General features: G+C 47.2%; 1 protein-coding gene across 4 annotated transcripts in view; it reads right to left on the bottom strand.

Moving 5' to 3' along the window:
- Positions 1-24,335, bottom strand: part of RPTOR (regulatory associated protein of MTOR complex 1) — a 335,570-nt gene extending 311,235 nt beyond the window's left edge. For 2 of the 4 annotated variants that reach the window (XM_078066239.1, XM_078066240.1), the window contains exon 1: positions 23,346-24,335. In XM_078066239.1, the coding sequence (XP_077922365.1) occupies positions 23,346-23,507 (162 nt within the window). In that variant the 5' untranslated portion in view covers positions 23,508-24,335. The remainder of the gene's footprint in view (positions 1-23,345) is intronic. The other 2 variants (XM_078066235.1, XM_078066236.1) reach the window with 1 other exon arrangement.
- Between the last annotated feature and the right edge of the window lie 801 nt (positions 24,336-25,136).

Here is a 25,136-nt window from a genome sequence, read left to right as displayed (position 1 = left end):
AACTTCTTAACAATAAAAAAAATTAAAAAAATAAAAATAAAAAAAAAATAAAAAAAAAAATAAAAAGTGTAACTTCTCAAACCCGACTTAAAAAAAAAATACTATTTTAAAATCCATAAATACCATTCATGACTTTTAAAAATTATATTTTTACAATGGAAACATTGGGATTATGTGGCCTCACTGGCAGGTCCTACCAAGTGTTCACAGAACAGATACTCCCAACATTGAGGGATCATTTCCTGCGGCTCAAGAGTTTCCATGAAGCCTGAAGTGTCCACAGAGCCACAAGGGAAGGCAGCCTAGTGGGGCTGACTCCTCCAAGCACCAGTTCCCTGGGTAAACGGGAAAGGCCGGTGCTCAGGGCTGGATATTGATCTGGGGGATAGCACCTGAAGCAGGTGAACCTGCAGGAAGCTGAGACCTAGCTACTCTGTGTCCACACAGCCCCCCACCTCATGCCCAGTAGCCTCATACACGTAGTGCAGGGGGAGGGGGGAGGGGGGAGGAAGCTGTGTACATGGCCCATCGGGGCTCCAGATGAGATGGAAGACAGCACAAATGCTGCTTATAAAACTATATACAAAAATAATTTATGTGCTTGTATACCAGCAAAAAATAAAAATAAAAAAATTTAATACAACTGAGCAATTCAATTTTTAAAAGATGCTATTTAGGAAAGCATCAAGATAATATCAAGAACCTAAAAGAAATCCAACAAAAGATAGGCAACAGCTCTACAGGGAAAAGTATATAACTTTATTTAGGGAAATTAAGGAAGACCTACCTAAATAATGAAGCCACGCTATGTTCATGGACTAGAGCACTCAACTTCGTAAAGACATCAAATCTCTCCAAACTACAATTCAGGCTCAACGCAAACTCAATCAATATCCAACACATTTGCTTTCTTTGAACCTGCAAATTAATTCCTCAACTTAATAGGAAGAGCAAAAGAACAAGAGCCAAGACATTCTCGAAGAAAACTAGTATGAGGACCTCCCTCACACAGTGTTCCATAAAGCCCAGTAACTAAGCGAGGGCTGACTAATGAGAATGAAAAGAAAGCCCCAAACAGACCTACATCAACATGGACGCCTGACATATGACAAAGCTTGCAGCTGAGGGCAAGGACGAGCTTCTCAGCAAAATTCACCAAGATACCAGAAATCCATGTGGGGAAAAAAAGGAAATTGGGCCCCTAGCTTATACCACACACAACAAGTGTATAAAGACCTACACACACGGGGAAGGTCCAAGACCTTCCCAGGTAAGACAGGAGACCGCTTCCCACTGTCAGGGTAGGAAGGGCGTTGTAAAGCGCGACGTAGGTGAGCACTAGGCTTAAGAAGAAAGAGTGAGGGACCTGACAGCACTGAAATCCAGAAGCCAAAGACTCCACAAAGAACGTAAAGACGTGCCTCAGAGTGGAAAGGTATTTACAATACATAGCCAAAATATACAAAAGCTCCTAAAGTCAGTATGAAAAAAATGACTCAACAGAAAAATGGGCAGAAGACCTGAACAGGCTTTTTTTAATAAAGAGAACTTACAATTACCCTGTATCTGTACATGCACCTTTGTAGCGCATCAGAACATCTGAGAACGCTCATTTCAACATCATTCAGGAGTGGGATGGATAAACTGTGACACAGACATGTAATGAGATATTTTACAAAAGTAAAAATGAATTAATTACGCATATATTCAACAACCAGGGTGAATCTGACAAACATTAACACTGAGAAAAGAAGCAACACACAAAATGTAAATGCAGTGCATCATTCATATAAACTTCAAAGTGGCAGAACTGAAGCATGATTTCCTGAGATGCATGCACAGGTAGGAAAATCATTAAGAAAAGTGAAGAAGTACATCTCACCTGGAAACGTAAGAACAGCAGCTGAGTCTTGGAGGGAAGAAGTAACTGTGGTGTGGGCAGGACACTCACAGACTCCGAGGGGCTGCAATGGTCTATTTTCTGACTTGGACAAAGGTTACATGGGTGTGGTTTTTATAAATATTGGTTAAACTGTAAATAGACATTTTATGCATTTTATTACCTCATAATTTTTTTAAAAGAAAGAAAACCAAATTGAATCAGATGAGAAAAAAACCTTCTTCAATAAAACAGCTAAATGGAAAGAGCAATTAGACTGCCCTTCCAGGGCTGTAATGATTATTAACACCAAAAGAGGATTTCTAAAAGTAACTAAACCCTTAAGGTAGCAAGTCACATCCAGCACTCTAAGACTGCATGACGAAGTACCCAATTTAGATCTGTAACACCAAAACAGGAAAGGATTTTATTCTTAAATCCTCTCACACATTAAACAATTATTTCCGTTTCACCCTCTGACCTATCTGGCTTTATAAAGCCCAAATGAAATGCACATGTTTCTATCAGAGAAAGGAGGAACTCTAAATCTAGCCTTGTAAATTACCTGTCTAGGGATCCTGCAAGCTGAACTCCTGCAAACTTTGATTTGTACTATTAATTTGATACACCAATGTAATCTTAAATTTTAATGCCACATTTAAGCTGGAAAGTGAAATGCCACTGGGGGAAAAATTAGGTTCAGTGAAAGAACAACTCTTAACACTTAACAGTTTATTAATAGTAAAGAATCAACTCTCAACTAATCAATTTAACAAAAGGTGATCTAGTTGTGCGACATTTATCTCTCCAACACTTCCTCTCTTCCGTGACTCATCTGTGGCTCATCTGTGGTATCGTACTGAGGAAGATCTCCACCTCCAGGGAAGATGGAAGAGCTAGGACCAGATTAGTCCTCCCACCACACATGACCAGAAAACTGAACAAAACACATAAAACACTTCTTCAGCATCAAATAGCATGCAGTATAGGAATGTGGTCCCTGAGAGAAAGAAAACAAATGAGGTGAGCCCCACGATCACCAAGGTTTCTGTGTGGGCAGATGGGACTCCAAGCAGAGCAAGGTAGGATCCCTGAGCTGAGGAGACAGAGATCAGAGTTCGCGGAGGCTGAAACAGCTGGGCCAGATGAGCTAGAGTACCAAAGGGAAGACTGCTACACAGAGGGGGAGCTCCAGAAATCTACATGGGGTCCCTCGTGTCCTTGGGTAAGCACTAGGCTGAGCATGCAGTCGGTGAGACCACAGGAGGCCAAGCAAGGAACAACTACTGGGTAAGGCTGGGAATCCAAGTTCCAACAAGTCAGAATGAAGAGACCTCATTGAACACCTAGAACAATCAGCAGAAAGCCCAGAAAGGTCACACCTGAGGCATAGGGCTAACCTAGACCCAGAGCAAAGGCTTCTCTAGACTAGGGGTCATCCCATTTTTCCTGTAAAGAGCCAGATAGTAAATAGTTTAGTCTTGCAGGCCATACATCTCAACTACTCAACTCTGAAACTGTAGCATGAAAGCAACACAGACAATAAAGGACATGGCTGTGTTTCCATAGGCTCTATTCACAAAAACAAGTGGTAGGCCAGATAAGGCCTGTGGGCCAGAGTCTGCCACCCCCTGACTGAGACCTACTTTAACAAAGCTAGAAGACAAGCCTTGAAAGAATGAAGTTTGATACAGAACAACACGCAACACTGTTTAAATGAAGACAATGCCAGACACCCACAACACAACATTCACTATGTCCAGCATCCAATCGAAAATTACTAGAAGTAAGGAAAAGCAGGAAAATGTAATCTGTAAACAGAAGAAAAGCGGTTAACAGAAACAGACCCAGAAATAACAGTGATGATGGAAGTAACAGACAAGAGCATTAAAATGGTGTTATAGCGGCACCTGGGTGGCTCAGTCGTTAAGCATCTGCCTTCGGCTCAGGTCATAATCCCAGGGTCCTGGGACTGAGCCCCACACTGGGCTCCCTGCTTGGCAGGAAGCCTGCTTCTCCCTCTCCCCCTGCTTGTGTTCCCTCTCTCACTGTGTCTCTCTCTGTCAAATAAATAAATAAAATCTTTTAAATAAATTAATTAATTTAAAAAATGGTGTTATAAATTTGTTCAAGGATTTAAAGGAAAACGTGAATATAAAGGAGAGAAATATAAACCATAAAAAAGACCCAAACAATTTCTAGAGAATAAAAATATATCTGAAATGGAAACTACAGTGAATGGGCTTAACAAAATATCACACACTGCAGAGGAGCAGATGAGAGAACCTGAAGACACAGCAATAGAAACAATCCAACAGGAAACAAAGAGGAAAAGGGCATGAGCAGGAAAGAGCCTCAATAGAGTGAAGTCAAGCATCTAAAACAAATGTCATTGGAGGAGCACCGGAGTGGCTCAGTCAGTTGAGCATCTGACTCTTGATTTTGGATCGGGTCAAGATCGTGCCCCATGTTAGGCTCTGCATTCAGCATGGAGTCTGCTTCTCCCCTTCTCTCTCTTCCACTGCCCCTCCCCCTGCTCGAGCACATGCGTGCATGCACGCTCTCTGTCTCTCAAATAAATAAATCTTTAAAACAAAAAAGATGTAATACTGTAAACCTTAAAACAACCACCAAACCTCTGCCCACAGAGGACATATCATAAGAGTAATCTTTTTCTCTTAATTAACATTAAAAAAAATCATGCAGAAGATTTTAAAAATTATGTACAGGACAATAAAATGTTTTATAAATATAATTCTACTGATCCCTACCTCCCATCCTGCCCATAAGCATGTACTGTTCCATAAATGTTTTACACAGATAAGCACATACTGTTATATGCACATATAGCTTTTTAAGAGCACAGATAGTACCATACCATATAGTCTGTTCTATGCCTTGATTGGGGGTTTACTTTAGTTTTTTTTTTAATTTAATTATATGTCTTGAAAACCTTCCCATGAGAGCACATATAGAATGACTTCGCTGTCTTCCCTAGCTGCGAGGAGTCCAGTTTACAACGCACCATAATTCAACCAGTTCTGTTGACGGACACGAGGTTGTCTGCAACCATTCAGGAAACACTCAGTGAATGAGTGAGTGCTGCCATGAATATTCTTACAGTAAAGTGGAATAATCTTAAAATGCCACTTTTCTACATTTGCTTGAATTTATTATTCCTGGATTTAAAAGAGGCTCATAATTCTATAAAGACAATTCCTTAAAATCAGGACATTTGTGAAAATATTAACATACTACTTTTGGAACACATCTCTATGTTCAAGCCATCATATGAAGAATAAAAATAATCTACAGAATCAACCTTAATCTACTTAGCATGAAATTCTTCTCAAAGAAAAAGAGATATCATCAGGGACAATCTGGCAACTATTTCTCAATATATTTATTTAAGTGAAAATATATTTAGTTCAGCGAAAACTCTCAGTAATTAAATAAAGCAATAAAATAGATCATAAATTAGGATCCTCTAAGTTTCATGTAGCAACATAAGACGCTAATAGGGCACTAGCTAATGTATCATAAACAAGCATATCCTGGTAGAGCTTACAATAAGCAAGGGCAGAGCAAGAGGCTCACGGCCAACCCCCAGCCAAGGAGCACAGATGAGTGTTAGGGATGGGGACAAGAGTAGTGGCCAAAAGGATTAGGCAATCTCCAAGCCCATTCCAGGCATGCTTTTTGGCACCTGGGGTCCTCGACAGCATCTGAAGTAGACACAGCACATGGAGCCCAAACCGCTCAGGGCTCACTGCCTAACACACTGGGCTGCAGAACCCAGGCAAATCCGAGACCAGGGAAAGCCAGTCAGGTACCCAAAACTGAAACTCAGGAGAATATGAAGCAAACTAGAACTCATGGAGGAAACTCGAGCTCTAGAACTTAGTAACAGGTGCCTAGTTGTTAGAGCAGAGAGTCATTGAAGAGAAAGAGGAGGGGCCCAGTGATCAGCACCAGGAGACAAAGAACCAAATACAGGTCACAGAATTGTGGCTTCGGGCACAGTTCCAAAGTCTAGCGGTCAGTGCCAGGCCTTCAATTTCTGGGTCAGCCCCCACACCCCTCCTCCCAGTGGGGCCCCAGGAGAGCTAAAGTACTTCCTCCTTGGCTCATTTCTTCTAGGACCCAGGACAGCACCAGGCCAGTGAGCCCACCTGTGGGAAAGGCAAAACAGAGTAAGAGTTGGGGGTGTTACCAGCAGCAGGAAGAAGGGCCTTGCAGCAAGCATATGTTCGGAGACTTCCACAAGCTGGCCTCACAGACCAGATCCTATTGGAAGAAAGCATTTTATCTTCAGAGCACCTTTACTAGAAAGAAGGGGACAGTGATGACCTCTTCTTCCCAGCCTGTTCTGGTAGATTCCCAGAACTGTTTTTACAAAAATGCTCATTCTCAATGAAATGAATTTGATGTCTAAAAAAATGAGAGAGCTGTTAGTGAACACCTAATACTGGCCATGATGGCTTGCAAGAATCCATTCATTTTCAGTAATGTTCACAAACACTGATTTATGGGAAACATGTCATAAAGTCTAGTTTTTGATAAATCTACAACATTTACCAGCACCTCACAGAAACACACTTGGGCAGAGCATGGATCTCAGGAGAGCTCACACCCTTTGAGGGAAAGGGGCTGGCATCATTGTGAAGGGAGAAAGAAAAGGAAAGAAAAGAAAAGAAAAGAAAAGAAAAGAAAAAGAATCTAAAGCTGCCCAGTTTGGAGCTCCTCCTAGGAGGGTGGTCACCTGAACAGCTTCTGCCCCTTACCAATGGATGAAAATTGCAGGCACAGCTTGCTGGCTCGACAGGGGGCAATTTTCACTCTTTTTCCTCCAAATAGTTGATATTTAAGCTACCGCACCAAAATGGGATGGAGCTCATTAGTAGCTACACAACAAGGAGCATGTGGACGGAATGCGTAGGTGCACAGGTTACCACCACTCAGAACACGAAGAGCTGTGACTCGCTGGGCACCGGGCTGGGTGTCAGCAGCCCCCAGGGTCCCCCAAATACTGTCCCATGTAATCCCCACAACCACACTGTCAGAGGTGGCCCTAGGCCCCCTTTACAGATGAAAACACTAGGACAGAGACCAAGAGCACACAGCGGAAAAGGAATCAGCTTGGGCCACAGTCAGTGTGACACCAAGTCCATTCTCTTAGATAAAAACACAGCTATTTCTTTAATTTTTAGAAAATGTCAGGATTTTCCGAGTCTCCATAAGAAGGGACTTTATTTTTTTTTTTTTAAGATTTTATTTATTTATTTGACAGAGAGAGCACAGCAGGGGGAGCGGGAAAGGGATAAGCAGGCTCCCTGCTGAGCAGGGAGCCCTATGCGGGGCTCGATCCCAGGACCCTGGGATCATGACCTGAGCCGAAGGCAGCCGCTTAATTGACTGAGCCACCCAGGTGCCCAAGAAGGGACTTTAAACCAACAAGAAATCTCGCCCTAGGCCACACTGAGAACAGGTTGGAAGAAGGTAGAAGCCAGGACTCCTGGGTCGTGTCAGATCAGGGCTTGGACTCCCGGCCCTGCTCCTTAGCAGCCAAGGGACCTGCCGAACCTGCCCAAAGAAGCTTCAGAGCGGTAAGGCAGTGCCCGCGAGGCATGCTGTCAGGATGCAACAAGACTAATCCCTGCGCAAACTATCTGCAAACCGTCAAGTCATAAAGCCCTGACCCTGGAGGCCTCCCCTCGCTGGGCCGCAGCGTGCACCTCACGCACAGGGCCGCTTCCCTCCCCGCCCTACCTCTCCCACCGCCCACTGCTGCCGGCTCCTCCATCTGCTCGCTGTCACGCCCAACGCGGGCCGCCCATCTCCCTCGTCTCTCCTCCCATTCCCGGGCTCCGTGACCCCTGCCTTGTCCCCTCGCCTCCCTGACAACTGCTCCTCAGAAGTTCAGCTTCTAGTAAATTCCCTATCCCACCAAAACTTCTCAGAAGTCCCCCACGGCCCTGGCTCCACCGTGCAACAAATATTTACAGTCTCTCCTGTGGGACAGACACGTCCAGCACCATCTTCAGTGTCGGCCCTCTGCATTAGAATGCTAGCTCCCTGGGGCGCCTGGGTGGCTCAGTCGTTAAGCGTCTGCCTTCGGCTCAGGTCATGATCCCAGGGTCCTGGGATCGAGCCCCGCATCGGGCTCCCTGCTCCGCGGGAAGCCTGCTTCTCCCTCTCTCACTCCCCCTGCTGGTGTTCCCTCTCTCGCTGTGTCTCTCTCTGTCAAATAAATAAATAAAATCTTTAAAAAAATAAAAAAAAAAAAAAAAAAAGAATGCTAGCTCCCTGTGAATGAGGACCACAGGGTCTCCTTCTGCAAAGCTTGCCAGATAGTGCATACCTGGAGTGTCGGCGAGAACGTGGACGACTGGAGTCCCGCACGACGCTGCCAGCATGCTAACGGCACGGCCGCTCTGAAAGCCCGTGACGTGTATTCTTTGTCACCCAGCACCCCATTCCACCCAAGAGCAATCAGTATCTGTGTTTCCCAAAAGAAGGAAAAGAATATTCTGCAGCACCCGGAAGAGCCCCAACACCAGGAACCACCCCAGTGTCTGGCACCAGTAAGAGAGTCGCGAGGGCACCACGCTCAGCGAGAACGAGTGAGCGCCCGCGGGGATCACAGAGACAGTGCTAAGAGTCGCGCTGTCCAAGTGCAGATGGCAGGAGAGTGGCTTCCCAGCAGGACGGAGGCCTGAGAGCAGGCTCGGTGGGGCTGATCATGGTCACTGCGCTCTGTTTCCTGAGCCAGGCGCTGGTCACGTGTGTGTTCACTTAGTGACGATTCACAGAGCACTTAAGATGTGAACTTTTCCTTTGGGCTTCAGGGAGACTTACTAAAAATAAACTTGAAAATGGAAGTCTCACTTCCGTGACGCTAAGCAACTATGTTTCGTAAGGATACCTAGCATAGGACCCAGAAGAATGCAAAAGGCCCCAAGCTCAGAAAGGGCAGAAGCAATGCAGGGCCAGGCGGCAGGATGACCCAGGCATGGAGCTGCTCCCCGGTCCTCCATCGCTGCCGTGACCCAGCCCACGCTGCGCCTCCTGCCTTCTGTCCCTGCACCAACTGCTTCCTCCCAGGTCATGTTTGCCCATAACTCAGAGCACGCCGCGACCTCCCGCAGCCCACATCCAAACTCTGTTCCCACGGATTTGTCCCAATTCAAACCGTTATGGGAGAACCAGATGGCTCCAGCTCATCTTCTCATGCCCACCAGCCTTAGGATGTGGCTACCCTGGGGCCAGCCGTCCAACCCTGGCCCACCAAGGGCTGTCCCTTCACCAGGAGCCAGGATTAAAACGGGGAAGAAGTTTCACAGCCAAGGGGCTATGAACTGGCAGACACCGAGTGTAGCACTTAGGAAATGTTATGGGTCAACTGCTTCCCAAAAAAGTCTTTCTCTTCCTTGGCCTCTGTTAAGCCACGTGATTCCCCTTCTCCTCAACTCTGATCTCCCCACTGGACAACCTCCCTCTTCATCCTTCAAGAACTCCTACCATCTAGCATCACCCCTATGGAGTCAGTTTCCAAATTTATTTCTCCAAACTTGACTCATGTCTTCAAGTTTCAGGAAACCTCAAACTCAACCTGTCTAAACCCAAGTTCATTAGCTCTCCTCCCCCAGAAACACACCTTTCTCTGAGTTCACTTGATGTTACTAATCTCTTGGTTCCAGATTTAAACACAACAAAAAACAAAACAGCTCAGACTTGAAGACATCACTATAAATGCATGTTTAGCTTAATACAGAGATGATTACATCTGGAAATATTTCTAGACATACATCAATGGGGGTGGGGGGCAGAACAAGTAGAGACAACTAACAAACATGACCTCGGCCAGGTGGTCAAGGTCACATCCAGTGACAAGTCAGGTTGAAGTCACCGACCCTTAATATGACATGGTGAGAAGGGCACTCTCCCTCCATGCTCTTCCTCCCCAAACCTATGACCCCTTCTTATCATGTAACAATCATCAGACACACCCCTGCCCAGTGCCCCTCAGAGCTGTCAGTCACCCAAAACCAGGCTGAAAGACCACTGCCACCAAGAGGAGCCGAAGGAGACACGCGTGACAGCTAAATGCAGTGTGGTGTCCTGGGCAAGGCCCTGGGGCAGAGGACAGATAACAGAGAAATGCAGGAAATCTGAATAAAAGGTGGGCTTTAGTGATAATAACATTATCAATATTCATCAACTGTGATAAATGTACCAGCCTAATGTCAGATGTTAGGAACAGCGGAAACTGGCTACGAAGTATATGGGAACTCTATCTTCTCGACTTTTCTATAAATCGAAAACTATCATAAAAAAAGTTCATTAAAAAAAAACAAAAAACAAAAATACCTCACAGTTTTTCTTTCCCCAAATTATTCCCCAAACCCCATGATTCTCTCCTTTCTCACAGACTGTTCCGACTCCATACGTCACGGCCCACCCCCACTCAAAAACCTTCAGAGACTGTGGCTTCCCAAATAAACGTCCTGTCCTTATCCTACCATTCAGGCCTTCAAAGATCTGGCTCCAAGCGCCCGTGGCGCTGCTCCATGCCAGAGAGCTCCTCTTCACTCTGGGCAGCCCCCCTTCCCCACCCCCATGCTGCACCCCCCGCCCTCTGGCTTCCATGGTTTCCCTGATGAGAATGCCCCCCAGCTCTATTCTTCTGTCTCACCTGGCCTGTGAGCGAGGCCCCACCACCTGCCCTCCCAGGGAACAGCTCCTGCAGGCGGTCCACCAATGTGCGCCAATCCAAACTGCGCCCATTGCGGCCTTCAGCCCTCCCCAAACCTCCCTAACAGCAGAAAAGGGTCACGCCTCCTGCCGGGCACCCAAAGCAGGGCGATGCGGTGCCCACCACAGCCAGTGCCCCCCCCAGCTGCTAGCACTACCCCCACTGTGCTCTAAAAAGACCCTCCTATCACTGACGCTGGACGCCCCCCACATGCCGCCCTGGAAGGGCCTTCCCTCTGCGTTCTGGCCTGCCAAGCCCTCCCCGTCTCCGTGCCTACCTCCTGCAGAAGCCTTCCTCCACCAGACCCCTCTTCCAAAACCCCTCCCTAGCTCCCAGTCACCCCACTCCTCTCCACTGAGTGATCACACCGTCTGCAACCACTAGTTAAACATCTCAACATTATCGGTCTGATCTGCTAAGCTGGTCGGTGCACGCACTGACTTGACGGTGCTCCCAGTTAGGGACCAGCTCACATCTTCCTTCCCACCAAGGGACTGGCGCTCACCGGCTAGCCAGCAAGCCAGCAAACAACACCTGAGCAGCGAATAAATGGCGGTGCCCCAAGCAGCTCTCCCCGCCCTGGCCCCACTGCCTAAGAGGCAGGATAATGCCGGGCTCCACCCCTCACTAACTAGGGGACCTCTGGCAAATTATCTAACCTCTCTTGCCTGAGTCCACTCAACTATAAATGCACCTGCTCACAGGATTGTTCAGTAATTAAAGGGGCTGTCGATACGGAAAACCCAGACAACACCTGGCACACGGTCAAGCATGACTTAAAATAAAGCTGGTACAGACCTTCTTCAATTTACAATGGGGTTACGTCCCAATAAACCCTTATCACAAGACCTAACCTACGGTCATAGCTCAACTAAGCCCAGCTTCCACATGCTCAGAACACTCGCGTCAGCCTACAGTTGGGCAAAAGCATCTTGCACAAAGCCTATCTTACCATACAGTGTTGACCATCTGGTGTCATTTAGTGAACACTGTACAGAAAGTGACAAGCGGTGGCCGTGTGGGGACAGGATGGCTGTTACCGTACGTAGGCTGTTGACCCTGCTGATCGCTGGCTCGCGGGGGCTACGCTTACCGCCCAGCATCATGAGAGAGGATCGGACCATGTATCAACACCAGCCCAGGAGAAGATCCATGTTCAAAACCGCAAGGAGGGTTTCTACTGAACACGTATCGCTTTCATACATTCGTAAAGTCGAAAACTTGTAAGTCGAGCTATCCTAAGTCAAGGACTGTCTGCTATTATCCTCCCAGAAGCAGAAAAGATGTTAAAGCCGGTAGCTGGGACAGTGTTAATGTTGATCTAGTTCTTGGGTGCCATGGGGGTTTCCCTGAGTGTTTATTTTGTTATTATGTTTCAGATCCTATAAGGGTAAGGGGGAATTCAAAATAGTCCTTTAGTGACACATACAGTATAATCTTGGTTGCAGGAAAGGGGAAGAGGAATGACAAAGAAGTGGACAATACACCAAAATATTAACAATGCCGAAGTAGGATATTATATAATTTTTATTCTCATCATTATGTTTTTACCTATTTTCTAAAAATTTTACAACGACATGTGTTATTTGTGTACTCTGAAGGAAAACAAGTTTCCAAGGGTTTGTCTGCTAAAAATGCTAAAATATTTTTCAAGTACTAAAACCATTCCCAGTATAAAGTTTTATTTAAAGAATGAAACTCTTCTGGGCATCCTGCCTGCTGACCAGGTAATGACGCTTTCCCAGGAGAAGCGCTGCGTGCGTGATGGGAGAGACAGCGGGAGCTCTTCGGAGGGGGCCTGAGCCCCACTGCAGGTCTGAGCTGGGCGCCGCCACCACGAGGCCAGGCTGGCAGCAGACGGGACCCAGCACAGGGCACTCCCAGCATGCGGTGATCAACTACACAGCTGAAGGACGTGCAATGACATGCATGAACACGCCAGGGTATTCAGGACATCAATACGGGAAAGAAACACAAGACAACTTGTATCTCTGAATTGCTCCCAGCTCTACAGAAGCTAATTCTGAACCTGAGCCAGGGCTCAGAGGGAGCGCAGAAAAAGGAAATGTCTAATTTACATTTGACAGTGCTTTTAGTCTCATGTAGCTTTAAACTGCTGGTCTGATCAACTTTTAAGGATAAAAGAGGAAGTTATCCAAGAGAACACCAAACTGAACAATATTCACTGCGTAGCTCATCACCAGCAGCTACGGCATGAGGACAAGGGTACAGCAGGGATGAATGAAGACCAGACACCAAGGGGAACAGGGGTCCCGGGACCCATTTTAAGCAACACTTTCAACATTTCCCCCTGAAACACTCTTTAAAGAAAATTTTCTCTGATTTTCAGAGGGAGACGCACGCGCTCTCCCTTCCTGAGTGCCCACAGTAGCTTGCCCCTCTCTGTCCTACATCCAGCCAGAGCCTGCAAGTCGCTCTGCCACCTCCCGCACCCCGAGTGACCAAGCGCCACCCATCCTCTGTTCCAGGGGGCTCTCAGGGCCCCCCACCCCTCCCTGGCACTGGCCGAGCTCAGCTGCAGCCTGCTTGTCCTCAGTTCCCATCTCCCCACCCTCCATGCGCTCCTGACCCATGCCCCCTCCCCAACGCAGATTCTCACACACACACACCCCTCCTCACACATGCACACACACACGCACAACACACATTCCCTCCCGTTCTCTCTCTCTCTCTCCCTCTGCACCCAGTGAAATCTTTCTAAAATCCTAACTATGTCACCGCCCTGCTTTAAAGCATTTCTTAATGGTCCTTGAAACAAAATCCAAACTCCTAGGGCTTTGTAAAGCCTGTCAGGACTTGCCTTGTCCACCAGTCCATGCGCAGAGGCCCTGACCACACCTCTGAGCACAGTCCCAGCCCCATTTCTTCGCCTGACCGACAATTATTGAGTAACTTCCACCAAATGGCACTGTGTGAGAAGTTAGGGGTGCAGCAGTGAACAAAACCAAGTCCCTGGTGAGTGGGGTTGACAAACCAAATACAGAACCTGGTGTCTGAAGGAAAACACAGCAGGCGGGTGGCGGGTGGCCGGCGCCACCTTAGGAAGCAAGGAGGGAAACCTGCACCAGGAGGCCTAGCCTCGGCGAAGGGCAGTTTCCCAGAGGCCATGCTCTCTCACCTCCCCACCTCTGCACACACCAGTTCCTCAGCCCGGCCCTCCCTCCCTCTCCCTTCTCTGCCCGGCAAACTTCTGTTCCCTTCCAGGTTCTGAGTCAGAGCGCCAGTCTTCCAGGAGGCCTTTCCCGTACTCTGTACGCAGCCGCCACCAGCCCAATGCCCCGCTTCCTGTTGAGTCAACCCATCTTCCCCCCAAAACTGGTAAACACCTTAAAAGCAGGCGTTGTTCGGCAATGAATCACCCACACTTAGCACCCTGCGTGACACAGAGAGGCACTAGACAAACATTAGCTGAATTACTGAATTCTAGAAATGAGTTGTGACTTAACTATCCTTTCCCCTCTCCACACGCCCACCCCCTGACCCCTGCACACTTTCACTTAGCCTTCAGCACCCGGCACCAGGCTCAGCCAAGCGCCTCGGGACTGCAGACACGGTAGAAATGTCCAGCCAACAGAATTCGTGGAATCACTAACTTGTGACTCAAGCGCAGATACATAATTATTGCATTGTTCTTTGATTTTGTATAAGAATGTCATTTTTCTCAAATCAGATACAAATTCCTCAAGGGCCACACCCACGCCCTGTGTCTGCTTATACACAACCCCGGACTCAGCACCGAGAGGTGAATGGTCCTAAATGCAGATGATTAAGCATTATTTCCACACCCAACACTGAGGAAACTCACTTTGAATAGCATATTCTACTAGTTAGGATCTGGGCATTTCACTGTATGTACAGTGTGCCTCAAACAACAATGTAAGTAAATATTAACCCCTTAGGAGGGCTGCTTCCCCAAGTGCCTGGGTTATCAATTCAGAAACTCCCCTCTGTGCGTCCCAGCCTGGGATAAGTGTGGAGCCAGAAACAACAATATTGGAAGAAAGCAAAACCATGTGCTTTCTTTTTGTTTTTTTAAAGATTTATTTATTTATTTGAGAGAGAAAGAGAGAGCATGAGCATGGGAAAGGCAGAGGGAGAGGGAGAGGGAGAGAGAATCTCAAGATGACTCCCCGCTGAGAACAGAGCCCGGTGATGTGGGGCTCATTTCGACAACGCTGAGATCATGACCTGGGCTGAGATGAAGAGTAGGACGCTTAACTGACTGAGCCACCCAGGCGCCCCCCAGCACCATGTCTTCGATGCTCTGAAGACAGCACATCGCTTCAACTGCACTGTGACCCAAGACGCACACGCTGAATCTGCCTAGGAGGAAACATCAGGCAAACCCAAACTGAGGACATTCTACAAAGTAACTGCCCGGTACTCTTGAAAAATATCAAGGTCAACAAATTCAGAGACAGTAGGATGTCGGCTGCGCGGGGCTGGGAGGGGAACAGGGGCACAGAGCTTCAGTTTGGCAAGATGGTAAAGTTGGGAGGCGAACGATGGATGGCTGCACAACAGAGTGAATGTACCTGATGCCACCGAGCGGCACACTTACAAAGGATTAACAGACATTAGTGTGTTGTACCACGAAAAAAAATTGTCAAGGGCAAGAAATTCTAAGAAAGGCTGAGAAACTCCCTTAGATCAAAGGAGGCTACATAGGCAAGACCATTAAAGGCAGTGGGTGACCCTGAGTGGGGGCGGGGAGGGCAGAAATTGCTAAGAAAGGGGCAGTGCTGGGACAAATGACAACATGTGAACGTGAACTGTGGATTAATAATAGTAACATATCAATGACAGATGTCCTGACTTTCACAACTATCCTGTGGTTACGTAAGAGAGTCCTTGCTCGCAGGAGCTACACACATTAAGGCCTGAGGCACAGAGCCTCCAACTTACTCCTCAACCACTCATGGGAGAAAAGCACAGACTTACATAAACACAGAGAGAATGATAAAGTAGATGAGGGAAGATGTAAACAATTGGTGAATCTGGGTAAAGGGTATAGGGGAATTCATTGTACTATTCTTACAATTTTTCTGTAAGTTCGAGATTACATCAAAACCAAAAAACAGAAAATAGTGCAAGTCAAGAACAAAAGCCACATCTGAAAGCAAACTGGTGGGGGGAAGGGGGTGGTCAAGTGATCACGTGTTCTCCGCGGCCGCCTGGGGGCACACACCCCCCACCCCCCGCTCTGGCAGAGCTGCACCTGTCTGACAACTTGAGGCTCAAGAACATGATTAAAGCATGAATTATCATGTCAAACATTTCCTGGGATGGCATTTTCTATAATTTAACTTACAAAAAGAAAAGGTGTCAAACTTCAGCTCTACTGAAACAAGTATGGTAGATGCCCCAAGTACTTTTTTAATGTCTTCGGAATAAAAGGAGGAAAGAGTCAGAAACCTGGAGGACACCATCTATATATAATCCACACGCTATCTTGTTAAAACTCTAGCTTTAGAATTCTACAAGGTGATAATGAGGAGAAATGTTCTTATCCATTTCAGGACTCTTCCACGGCACACTGTTCAAAATGGAACACGGCACATTTTTTAAAGCAGGTTAAAAAAAAAAAAATCTATGTAGATGGTCCCTTTGTGGCTCCTGAGCTTCCCATGACAAATGCCAACGGCAAGTTCACATGTTTCAAGTTCAGAGAGAGGGTGCCCACACTGACCACCCACTCTTTAACCTGCAAGGCCTGACCAGACTCTAGATCCCACCTCCTCGACAGTCGCCCTCCTGCTGTGGCTGCCTGGCTTTGGGCATGGTTTCTCACTTGGATTCCCGCAACTCCCTTTTCCAGTTGGCGTTCCCACCTCCGGTCCCACCCCTCCAAACCCTCCACTCCACCCATGGTCAAAAAGATCTTTCAAAACACAAATCTCTGTATGATACTGCCCCCCTTAAATCCGCAAGCAGCTCCCCACCATCAAGCACATCAACGGTCATTCGATGCTGAGAGTTCCACGCTGGGTCAATGGGACGGATCTGTATGTTTCATAAATGCAGTTCAATGCAAATAATTTACTTACTTAATATCAATGCAAAGCTTTCCCCATAATCATGCCCTTCTCACCTGTAAACACACATAACAGTGTATTACAAATTTGGTGTTGACGTGTCTGTCCGTCCTACTAGATCCTAGGGTTCTGGAGAGCATAACACCCTACAAGAGAGCGATACACTTTTGTTGTACTGAAGACTTCTGGCTACCTTCCCCTGCCATACGCGGACAGATGTTCCTTCACTCCCAGGATAAGACACTACTGGGTGAGCAGCAGAGCGATCCCCTCCAGGACACATGGCAGGGGTCCGGAGCAGCAGGAGGCCCTAATGGTTACATATCAGGCGACTGCCTTCACAACCCCACAGAGCTCGTCACAAACACAAGCTCCAGCATGGAAAGGGCCTAACAGATCCCTTTTAGGTCTGCTACCTAATTTCTGGTCCTCCCTGCTTGATATTTTTGGCCAACCACCTGATATCCTCAAGCCCTGCTTCCTAATTTAAGTCTGACGCCCACTTTCTTTTAACTACACAAAGGAGTCTCAACTCTTGATGATGGGACACCTTTACTTACGTTCAAAGATTACTGAAGACTTCCAAAGAGCTTATTTTATGTGCTCTTATCAGTACTTCTCAGTACTTTCCATGTTAGAGGTTAAGGCCAAAAAGAAAAAAAAAAAAAAAAAGGAATGTATGTCTTCGTTGATTCACTTAAAAATTATAAACTCATTATATATTTAAATAGATATTTCTATGAAAAATAACTGTATTTTCAAAAAATCGTTAGACAAGTGACAGCTTTTTGCAAATCTCTTTAATGTCTGCCTTCACAGAAGACAGCTGGACTCCATATTCTGTTTCAGTCTGCTGTGACGCACTGTTTTGGTCAAAGTAGATGCACAAACTCTGACCTCACAAAGATGTGCAGGCGAAAAGAGAGAAAGTATCAGCACATCCAAATAACTGAGAATATTCTTCTTTCACATCACGTCAAAACTCAGTAACTGTAGTTTCTTAAGGGTTAGCGGCAATCTATCTGCACAGAACACAAAATAGGATACCTAATCTAGCGGAAGATTGGGCTTTTTACCCCTTACTATGTTAAAATCCACTGGCCTCACTTTGAGTGAATCTTTTGCCCGTGGATGATTTTGTGGTATCACGGACTGGTCATCTGGAAATACTGGTTCACTGAATTATGCAGATGTTCCAAATGTGGACACACTTTGTTCTACATTTCATATCCCCCAAAAAAAACCTATTCATTCTACCACCACTGTCTCATTGGAAGAGTCTCAAGTGTGGGAAGCTGGGAAGCTCACCGTGGCAGACAGCAGTTCTCCAGAACACTTGATTTTCACCTGAAAGCTCAAATTTTATCCCTGGCAACAAATCCTGTTGGTCTTTTCCTTGAAGTGATAGCTCATTTTGTTCATTTTCGAGACGCCTCTGCCACAGACCCAAGCCTGAGAGCGCAGAGCTGCTCGTTGGCCTGTCAGATGCAGCGCACACCCCCCTCGGCAGAAGGGCAGCGGGCGCGCCGCATGGGAAGGCGGGCACTGCAGAGCCAGGATCAAGAAGACCAACACGTTTTACCGCATCATCAAGGGCATCCTCAAGTGGAGTGGAATTCTTTACCGTGAATGCGCAGCCGTGAAGAAAACAGTGGACCAGCACCGTCCGGCGCCACCACGCTGACTCCTGCGAGGGCACCAGGGGTTTACCCACATCACTTCTGCACCATCTGCGCAGGTCCCAACACAGAGAGTGCGAAAGGCCAGGGCTACCTTGCATTATTATTTTTTTTAAGATTTTACTTTTAAGTCATCTCTATGCTCAACGTGGGGCTTGAACTCATGACCCCAAGATCAAGAGTCACTCGGCCTACCAACTAAGCCAGCCGGGCACCCCTGCCTTATACTATCATCAGAAGAGGGGTCAGGGGAACCCGGAGCCCGGAGCCCGCCGCAGGAACAGCTGAGCTGCAGCACCGGCACTGTTCTCTGGTTTTATATCCCTGCCACCGCCCCAGCCACCTTCCCAGCACACTTGGTTATAGACTCCAGAGCCTCACAATGTGGACTTTTCAGTGGCACGTTGTGACACCATTCTAGGCTTTGTTTCTCAAGTCCGCCTCCCTCATTGCTAGCCATGCAGCTTAGGTCCCTTCGGCAAGCCACGTAATGAAGGCCTCATCTCCTCACCCGTCACCTGGAGACAATCCTTCCCACCCAGATAAGGTGCTGGCGGCCTTAAAGAACACACCCTCTGTGGAAGCCCTCTGCAAACTACGCATTTTTTCTGCAGTGTCTTCACCATGTGTGAAGTATTGACCTGTGTACTAGCATAAATGAGGTCCCTGCTTTACAATAGAAAACTCAGGTCCAGGGGTGAGGATATAACAAAAAATACCAGAGAAAGCAAGTGCTCATGAGTGGCTGGGGAGTTGCTTTAGATGAGATAATCTGGGAAGGCCTCTCTGAGGAAGTGACCCAGCAGCTGAGAGAGGAGGACCAGAGGGAGCCAGGTGTACAAAGAGCAGAGGAAAGAGCACTCCAGGCCTTTCCATCCAGGAAGCAGAAAAGGCAGGGGAGGCCAGATCATGAAGCTTTGAGCACCAGGGTGAGGCATCTGCATTCTCCTCCAAGCATTTGGGAAGCCGGGAGAGGGCCAAACAGGAAGTGAGTAACAGAATCTGATTTACACCTGTGAGAGATCCCTCTGGCCACGGCATGAGGAATCAATTGTAGGGCAGAATGCATGTGGGGAGACCAGTCAGGATGCAAGTCTGGTCATCCAGACAAAAGACGGCAGCTGCCTGGACTGGGCTCACAATGGGTGGAGACAAAGCGAGGCGGTCCAATATAAGATGCACTTCAGAGGCAAAGCTGATAGGCTCTACTTGTGAGCTGGACAGGGCCATGAGGAGGGGAGAAGGAAAGATGGAAGGGTAAATCCTGGATTGACAGCATGAACACCTGAGTGGGGGCAGTGGCCATGTGCTGAGGCGGAGAATGCTAAGGCAGAGGGGTGTTCGGGAGCTCCAGGGCCAGGTCAGAAGTGAAGACCTCAGATGTGCGAGTCACTGGCCCGTGAACCGCATGTAAAGCATGAGCGTAGACAAGACCCGCTGGTGAGGGGCCTACACAGCAAAGAGGGAGGGCCCAAGATCAAGTCCTCGAGCGCTCCACACTGAGCTGTCAAACAGCAAAGGGGTCTGAGGAGGAGCGATGAGACCCCAGAGGGAGACCCGGAGTTTCAGGAAGACACGGAAGCAGGTGAGGAGAGCCCCAAGCGGGGAGGGAGTGGCCCACTGCGGAATGCTGAGGAGAGGTCAGACAAGATAAGGACAGAGAAGTGACGTTTAGATTTAGCAACCAATGATGGCCTGTGGAGGGTGGTCTCAATGCCAGGCAGGGAGCCTAACTGGAGTAGATGAGAGAGGATGCAAGGTGAGCAATGTAGGATTACCCTTCTATTGCCCATACGTTACTCTGATGCATCCACTCGGCTTCCTCCATGGCTGATCCAAAGTACAGCTTACAAAGCCAGGTGACAATTAGTCAAGAGACCGGTTTGGGAAATGGCTCATCATTTTATACCTACGTCTCCTACCCACGTGTAGGTAGAGTGTGTGTGTGTCCGTGGTTTTGAGAGCAACAGCTCTCTAGTCTCCCTGATTCTGTCCCACACGTGTGAGGTAAAGATGAATCTGAGACCAACTGTTCCCACATGCCCACTCTCCAGAAGGAGAATGAACTTGGTGATAACCACAAAGTATCACAGCAAAACACAAATGGGGAACATGTATACACATCAGCATTAGCCACAGGCCTATGAATGATTCATTTTGAGCTGCAATTTATACACGTCTAGTTATGTGCAAATTACAAGCCGAAGATACTATTGATGCATATACGTATCATTCACTATACATAGAATTCACCAAATGACAAACTAATTTGATAATAGCAGTATTAAGCTAACAGTAGCTTAGTAACTAAAATGCAATAATACTGGTATTTGAAAACCAGCACTGATCCAAAACAAAAATTGTGGGAATCCCAACTGACAGTGGGCAAGTGCTGTAGCTCTCTCTGAGGATGCCGAACGTTGAGTGGCAGAAAACTTTTTAGGGCCATCAGTCAACTTTAGTGAAGATGTCAATTTTAGGAATCCTTAACAACTTCATTCAATAGGACACCAATAGGTAACCACTAATATATACACATAATAAAAGTATCTGGAGTTACACATGGATCACAGGAAGAAGCAGAGGCTGCGTCTGGGTTTAGGGCAGTCAACAGCGCACCAGGGCGAGTGGTATGAGTAGGCCCTACTCCGGGACCACCTGGCCCACGTGTGTCGCTTTACTACAGTGCTGTTCCATCACGCTGTGGGGGGGAGGGGAGACAGCCCAGCCTGGATGCCTGCACGCTCAAGATGCCTGGAATCGGAGCGGCTGTCTGGTGTTGAGGGAACAGAGCACAAGTCACACCCAGGTAACCCACTGGCGAGAATCAGCCCCGCAAATGGGGTTTGTGTGGCCTGCAGTGCTGGACTCCTTTGTGTTTTATAACATCTGAGAGAGTGCCAACATTTTTAAACTGGAAGGCTTCACATTTAAAAAAAAAAGTCTTCTGGCTTCTCAAAGAAAAAGAAAAAAGAGAAAGGAAGCCATCTGGCTGAGGCCCACCTGCCCCTTCAGCTGTTGTGGCCTGTGCTCTCCAGAACCCACCCTCCAGACAATCGGACACAAGTCACTGTCAGCTGCCACTTACCTCTGAACCTGTGCATTCTTCTATCTGGCCTGCTTCCTTCACTTATGCTACGTCCCAGTTATTAGCATCATTTGGATTTGCAACCTTTGTCCTGGCAGGGGTGCTAAAAGGTCCCCTGGGTCTGAGTCCGAGGAAGAGATGATGAGGACTGTTAAGATGCCAAGCTCTCACACACCGAACTGAAAATATTAGCTTCTGATTTTCTTCTTCATTAAACAGCTTGCAAAGGTCAGACACAGCAAACGTCCTCCCCTGGCTCTTTTCTAAGGAGTAATCTCAGTAATTACTCAGAACTTTTCTCTTAATAACCTATGATGAGCTTATCAGGGAATGCTGATCATTCACAAATTAATGTTTTAATTAAAAGGTCAAAAATATATCCATTAATCAGTTTGAACAGTTTGAGCATTGGTTAGGGTAGCAGAGGGAACCACATTTCAAAAGAAAAAAGAGGGGCGCCTGGGTGGCTCAGATGGTTAAGCGTCTGCCTTCGGCTCAGGTCATGATCCCAGGGTCCTGGGATCGAGTCCCGCATCGGGCTCCCTGCTAGGCGGGGAGCCTGCTTCTCCCTCTGCCTCTGCCTCTCTCTCTCTCTCTGACTTTCATGAATAAATAAATAAAAAAAATTAAAAAAAAGAAAAGAAAAAAGAAAAAAAAAGTCCTCCAAATAGTAGAATGGAAAAAAAAAATGATTAGACAGTTACTTTACAATAAGTTTCTTTTTATATATGCATAACAACCACAAAAGCTTTGAACTATGAATTAGTATTAAAGATGTCCATAAGACAGACTTCATACAATCTCTTCCAATAAACATCTCTTTTACTCCTTAAATTACCTTTGGATGAAACAAATTTTCCTAAGCCAAATCAATAACTGAAGGACTGGTTACTAGTGATTGACTAAGTAGAATTACCATAACTTAGGTGATCTTACATAGATTCAACGTCATATACAAAAAACAATAATCTTACACAAGCATGTTCATAAGCCCAGAGCACTCACACTGTAATGTGACACCAACTACCCTTCTTATAACACTGAAATGTTTAAATAAATAAAGGCAGTCTTGAAGGAGAAATCATAAAAAGACAAATTTTAAGTGTGCACAGATGAGAGGGTCCTGCCCTTTTGCTTTAGAGACCAGGAAATAGAGGTTAATTAAAGACAGGTTCACCAAAATTGGCTGTTTTCTTTCCTACTAGCTGCTTGTGGGTCACTGTTCATGCTCCAACACCATGGAGACCCCCTAAAATCTGGACCCAAGTTCCAACCCATCATCCTCTAACTCTACCGTGGGAGAAAGTCTGTCTCCAAGCTACGGCAACATGACCCCACATAGAAGGAATAAAAGTCTGGATTCAAGACAAGCTGTTTAGAAAGCTATGATGAAGTTCATTGTAACTTTGAAATAACTTTGCATTAATTTGTTACCACCTAAACATTTCCCAGTAATGTTGTTTCTCAGCACAGCATTTCACAGAGCCTGGACAAAAAAAGTAAACCAGCCACGAAGCAGGCTAACCACGTGGTTGAAGTATTCTAGCCCAAGGTGTCTCTCCTCCAGTGTTTACAGCACTAAGTATACCAAAGAGTGTGTGAACACTCGCAATGCTGTACTTTCGAACTTGGTTAACTTTTATTGTCTGAACCAAAACTTAGTTTGAATTAAAGTAACATTATCCAGTGCATAACTCCCAACCAAAACACCCTTTTTGCATTTACAACCAAAAACTAGAGTCTGAAATGGTTCGTGCTTTTTTAGTTGACTTGCAACATGTGGCTGGGAAAAAATACCGCTGCTTTCCCTAGGACTCTCTTCTGGCTCTGAACTTTCTCCGTGGGAAAAACTACCAAGGTCCAAGGGGCGCAGCCGGAATCCACTTACCCGGTCCTTCATCCTCCAGCTCTGAGCTAAGGATTTGGAGCCTTCGATTTTCTCACAGTGCCTCTTTTTCATAAAAGCCAAAGGCAGGTTCCAGTCTGTAAGGTCGGCCTCATCTTCCTCCCCGAGTCCCAGAAGAGGGGACTGCAGCATCTCGGACTCCATCAGGGGGGGAGGGGGTGGGGGAGTCCTTGGCAGCAAGCGCTCGAGAACCTCCAGCCTTAAAAACTAGTGTGTACCAGAACTGGTGAAATAAGAATCAGGGAAGGGGGGATGGAAAAAGAAATTAATGGGGAGTGTGCGGAGACCCCTACTCGGGCAAAACGCCTGAGCCCCTTCTCTCCTAACTCCGCGCGGGCAGGCGGAGGAGGTGGGAAGAGCCGGGGGGGAGCGGGGCAGACCGAGGAGCTCCGCACAGACACACACGCCCCCAGATCCCAAGCCACTGGCTGCCTCCCAGGCTGTACGTCTCAGGAGGGGCTGTAAGCGAAGCTGTCAAAGGCGCGAGGGACTTCAGGCCTCACGATGACCCTACTCTCGGCCTCCAACGCCTCAGCCGATCCGAGGCCAGGAAGGCCGCCTGCTCTCGGTGCCGGTTCGCCGACTAGGCTGAGGTCTCCGGCCGAGCGGAAGAGGTTCGGAGCGCGTCGGGTTTCCCGCAGCGACTCTCAGCCCTGCGGGTCCCGCACTCGCCGGAGCTGCTGCACCCAGGGCCAGGACCGGCCCATCGTGCTCGTCCGCAGCCGGCTCCTCAGCCCCGGATCCGCGCGGCCTGGCCGGTCCTGGCCTTCGGCCCCGTGGCTCTCTCCTGCCTGAGAACCAGTCCTGAGAAAAGGGCGACACGGAGGCGCGAAGAAGACAGGTAGTGTGGGCTTATTGGGTTTGGAGAGTTTTGCCCTCTGGTTTGAAGCTACAGTGAAACTCCTCTCATCAGCACATCAAGGAGGACGCCATGTTACCAAGACCCAGCATGCATCGCGATCTACGGCGTGACCAACAGGCCAAACTTCCTCAGAGCGTTCTGGCCGCGCTTCCCAGGATGCGGAAAGAGAAATTCCCACTTCTTCGTTGCTATGGTTACCACAATTCAGCTTTCCAGAGTTTATGGCGTTCATTCAGTAGATACGTGATATCAGTCAATCCTACAAATGAAACTATGTCAATTTAATTAATTTTGAAAAAAGCTTTTTATTGTTACAAACGGACCTACATGCTCCTGAAATTAACGGAATTGACCCCCCTGTTGTTTCTTCCAGATTTTGAAAAGGCAGCAAAAGCTTCAGAAAGAGCCACTGATAATATTACAAAAGAAGATAGTTGCCGGGGGGAGGGGAGGTTTGCGCAAGTATCCTCCACAGTATCAGATTTTCTTTGTTTTTTTTCCAGGGAATACCCCAGGGGAAAAATTAATTTCAGTGATTACAATTTCTTATTGAATCCGTCTTATTTTCTGAGCAGTTTATTCTTCTTTTGATGTAGTTTCATGTGCAAACAAGTAAAAGCTACAGGTGTCGATGCGTGGAGACATGCTCCTGCTTTATTTCTCTACTCAGGAAACACTGCTTTTTAAAAAAGATTTTATTTATTTATTTGAGAGAGAAAGAGAGCAGGGGGAGGGGCAGAGGGACAGAGAGAATCTCAAGGAGACTCCCCGATGAGGGCAGAGCCCAATGCGGAGCTGGATCCCTTGACCCTGAGATCTTGACCTGAGCAGAAACCAAGAGTCGGACTCTCAACCAACTGATCCGCCCAGGCGCCCAGGAAACATTGCTTATTTACAGTATGTGCAGAACT

This window comes from Halichoerus grypus, chromosome 2, assembly GCF_964656455.1.
Source record: "Halichoerus grypus chromosome 2, mHalGry1.hap1.1, whole genome shotgun sequence".
Taxonomy (NCBI): Eukaryota; Metazoa; Chordata; class Mammalia; order Carnivora; family Phocidae; genus Halichoerus; species Halichoerus grypus.
Note: the sequence above shows the minus strand (reverse complement) of the source record. Positions and strands in the feature narration are given on the sequence as shown.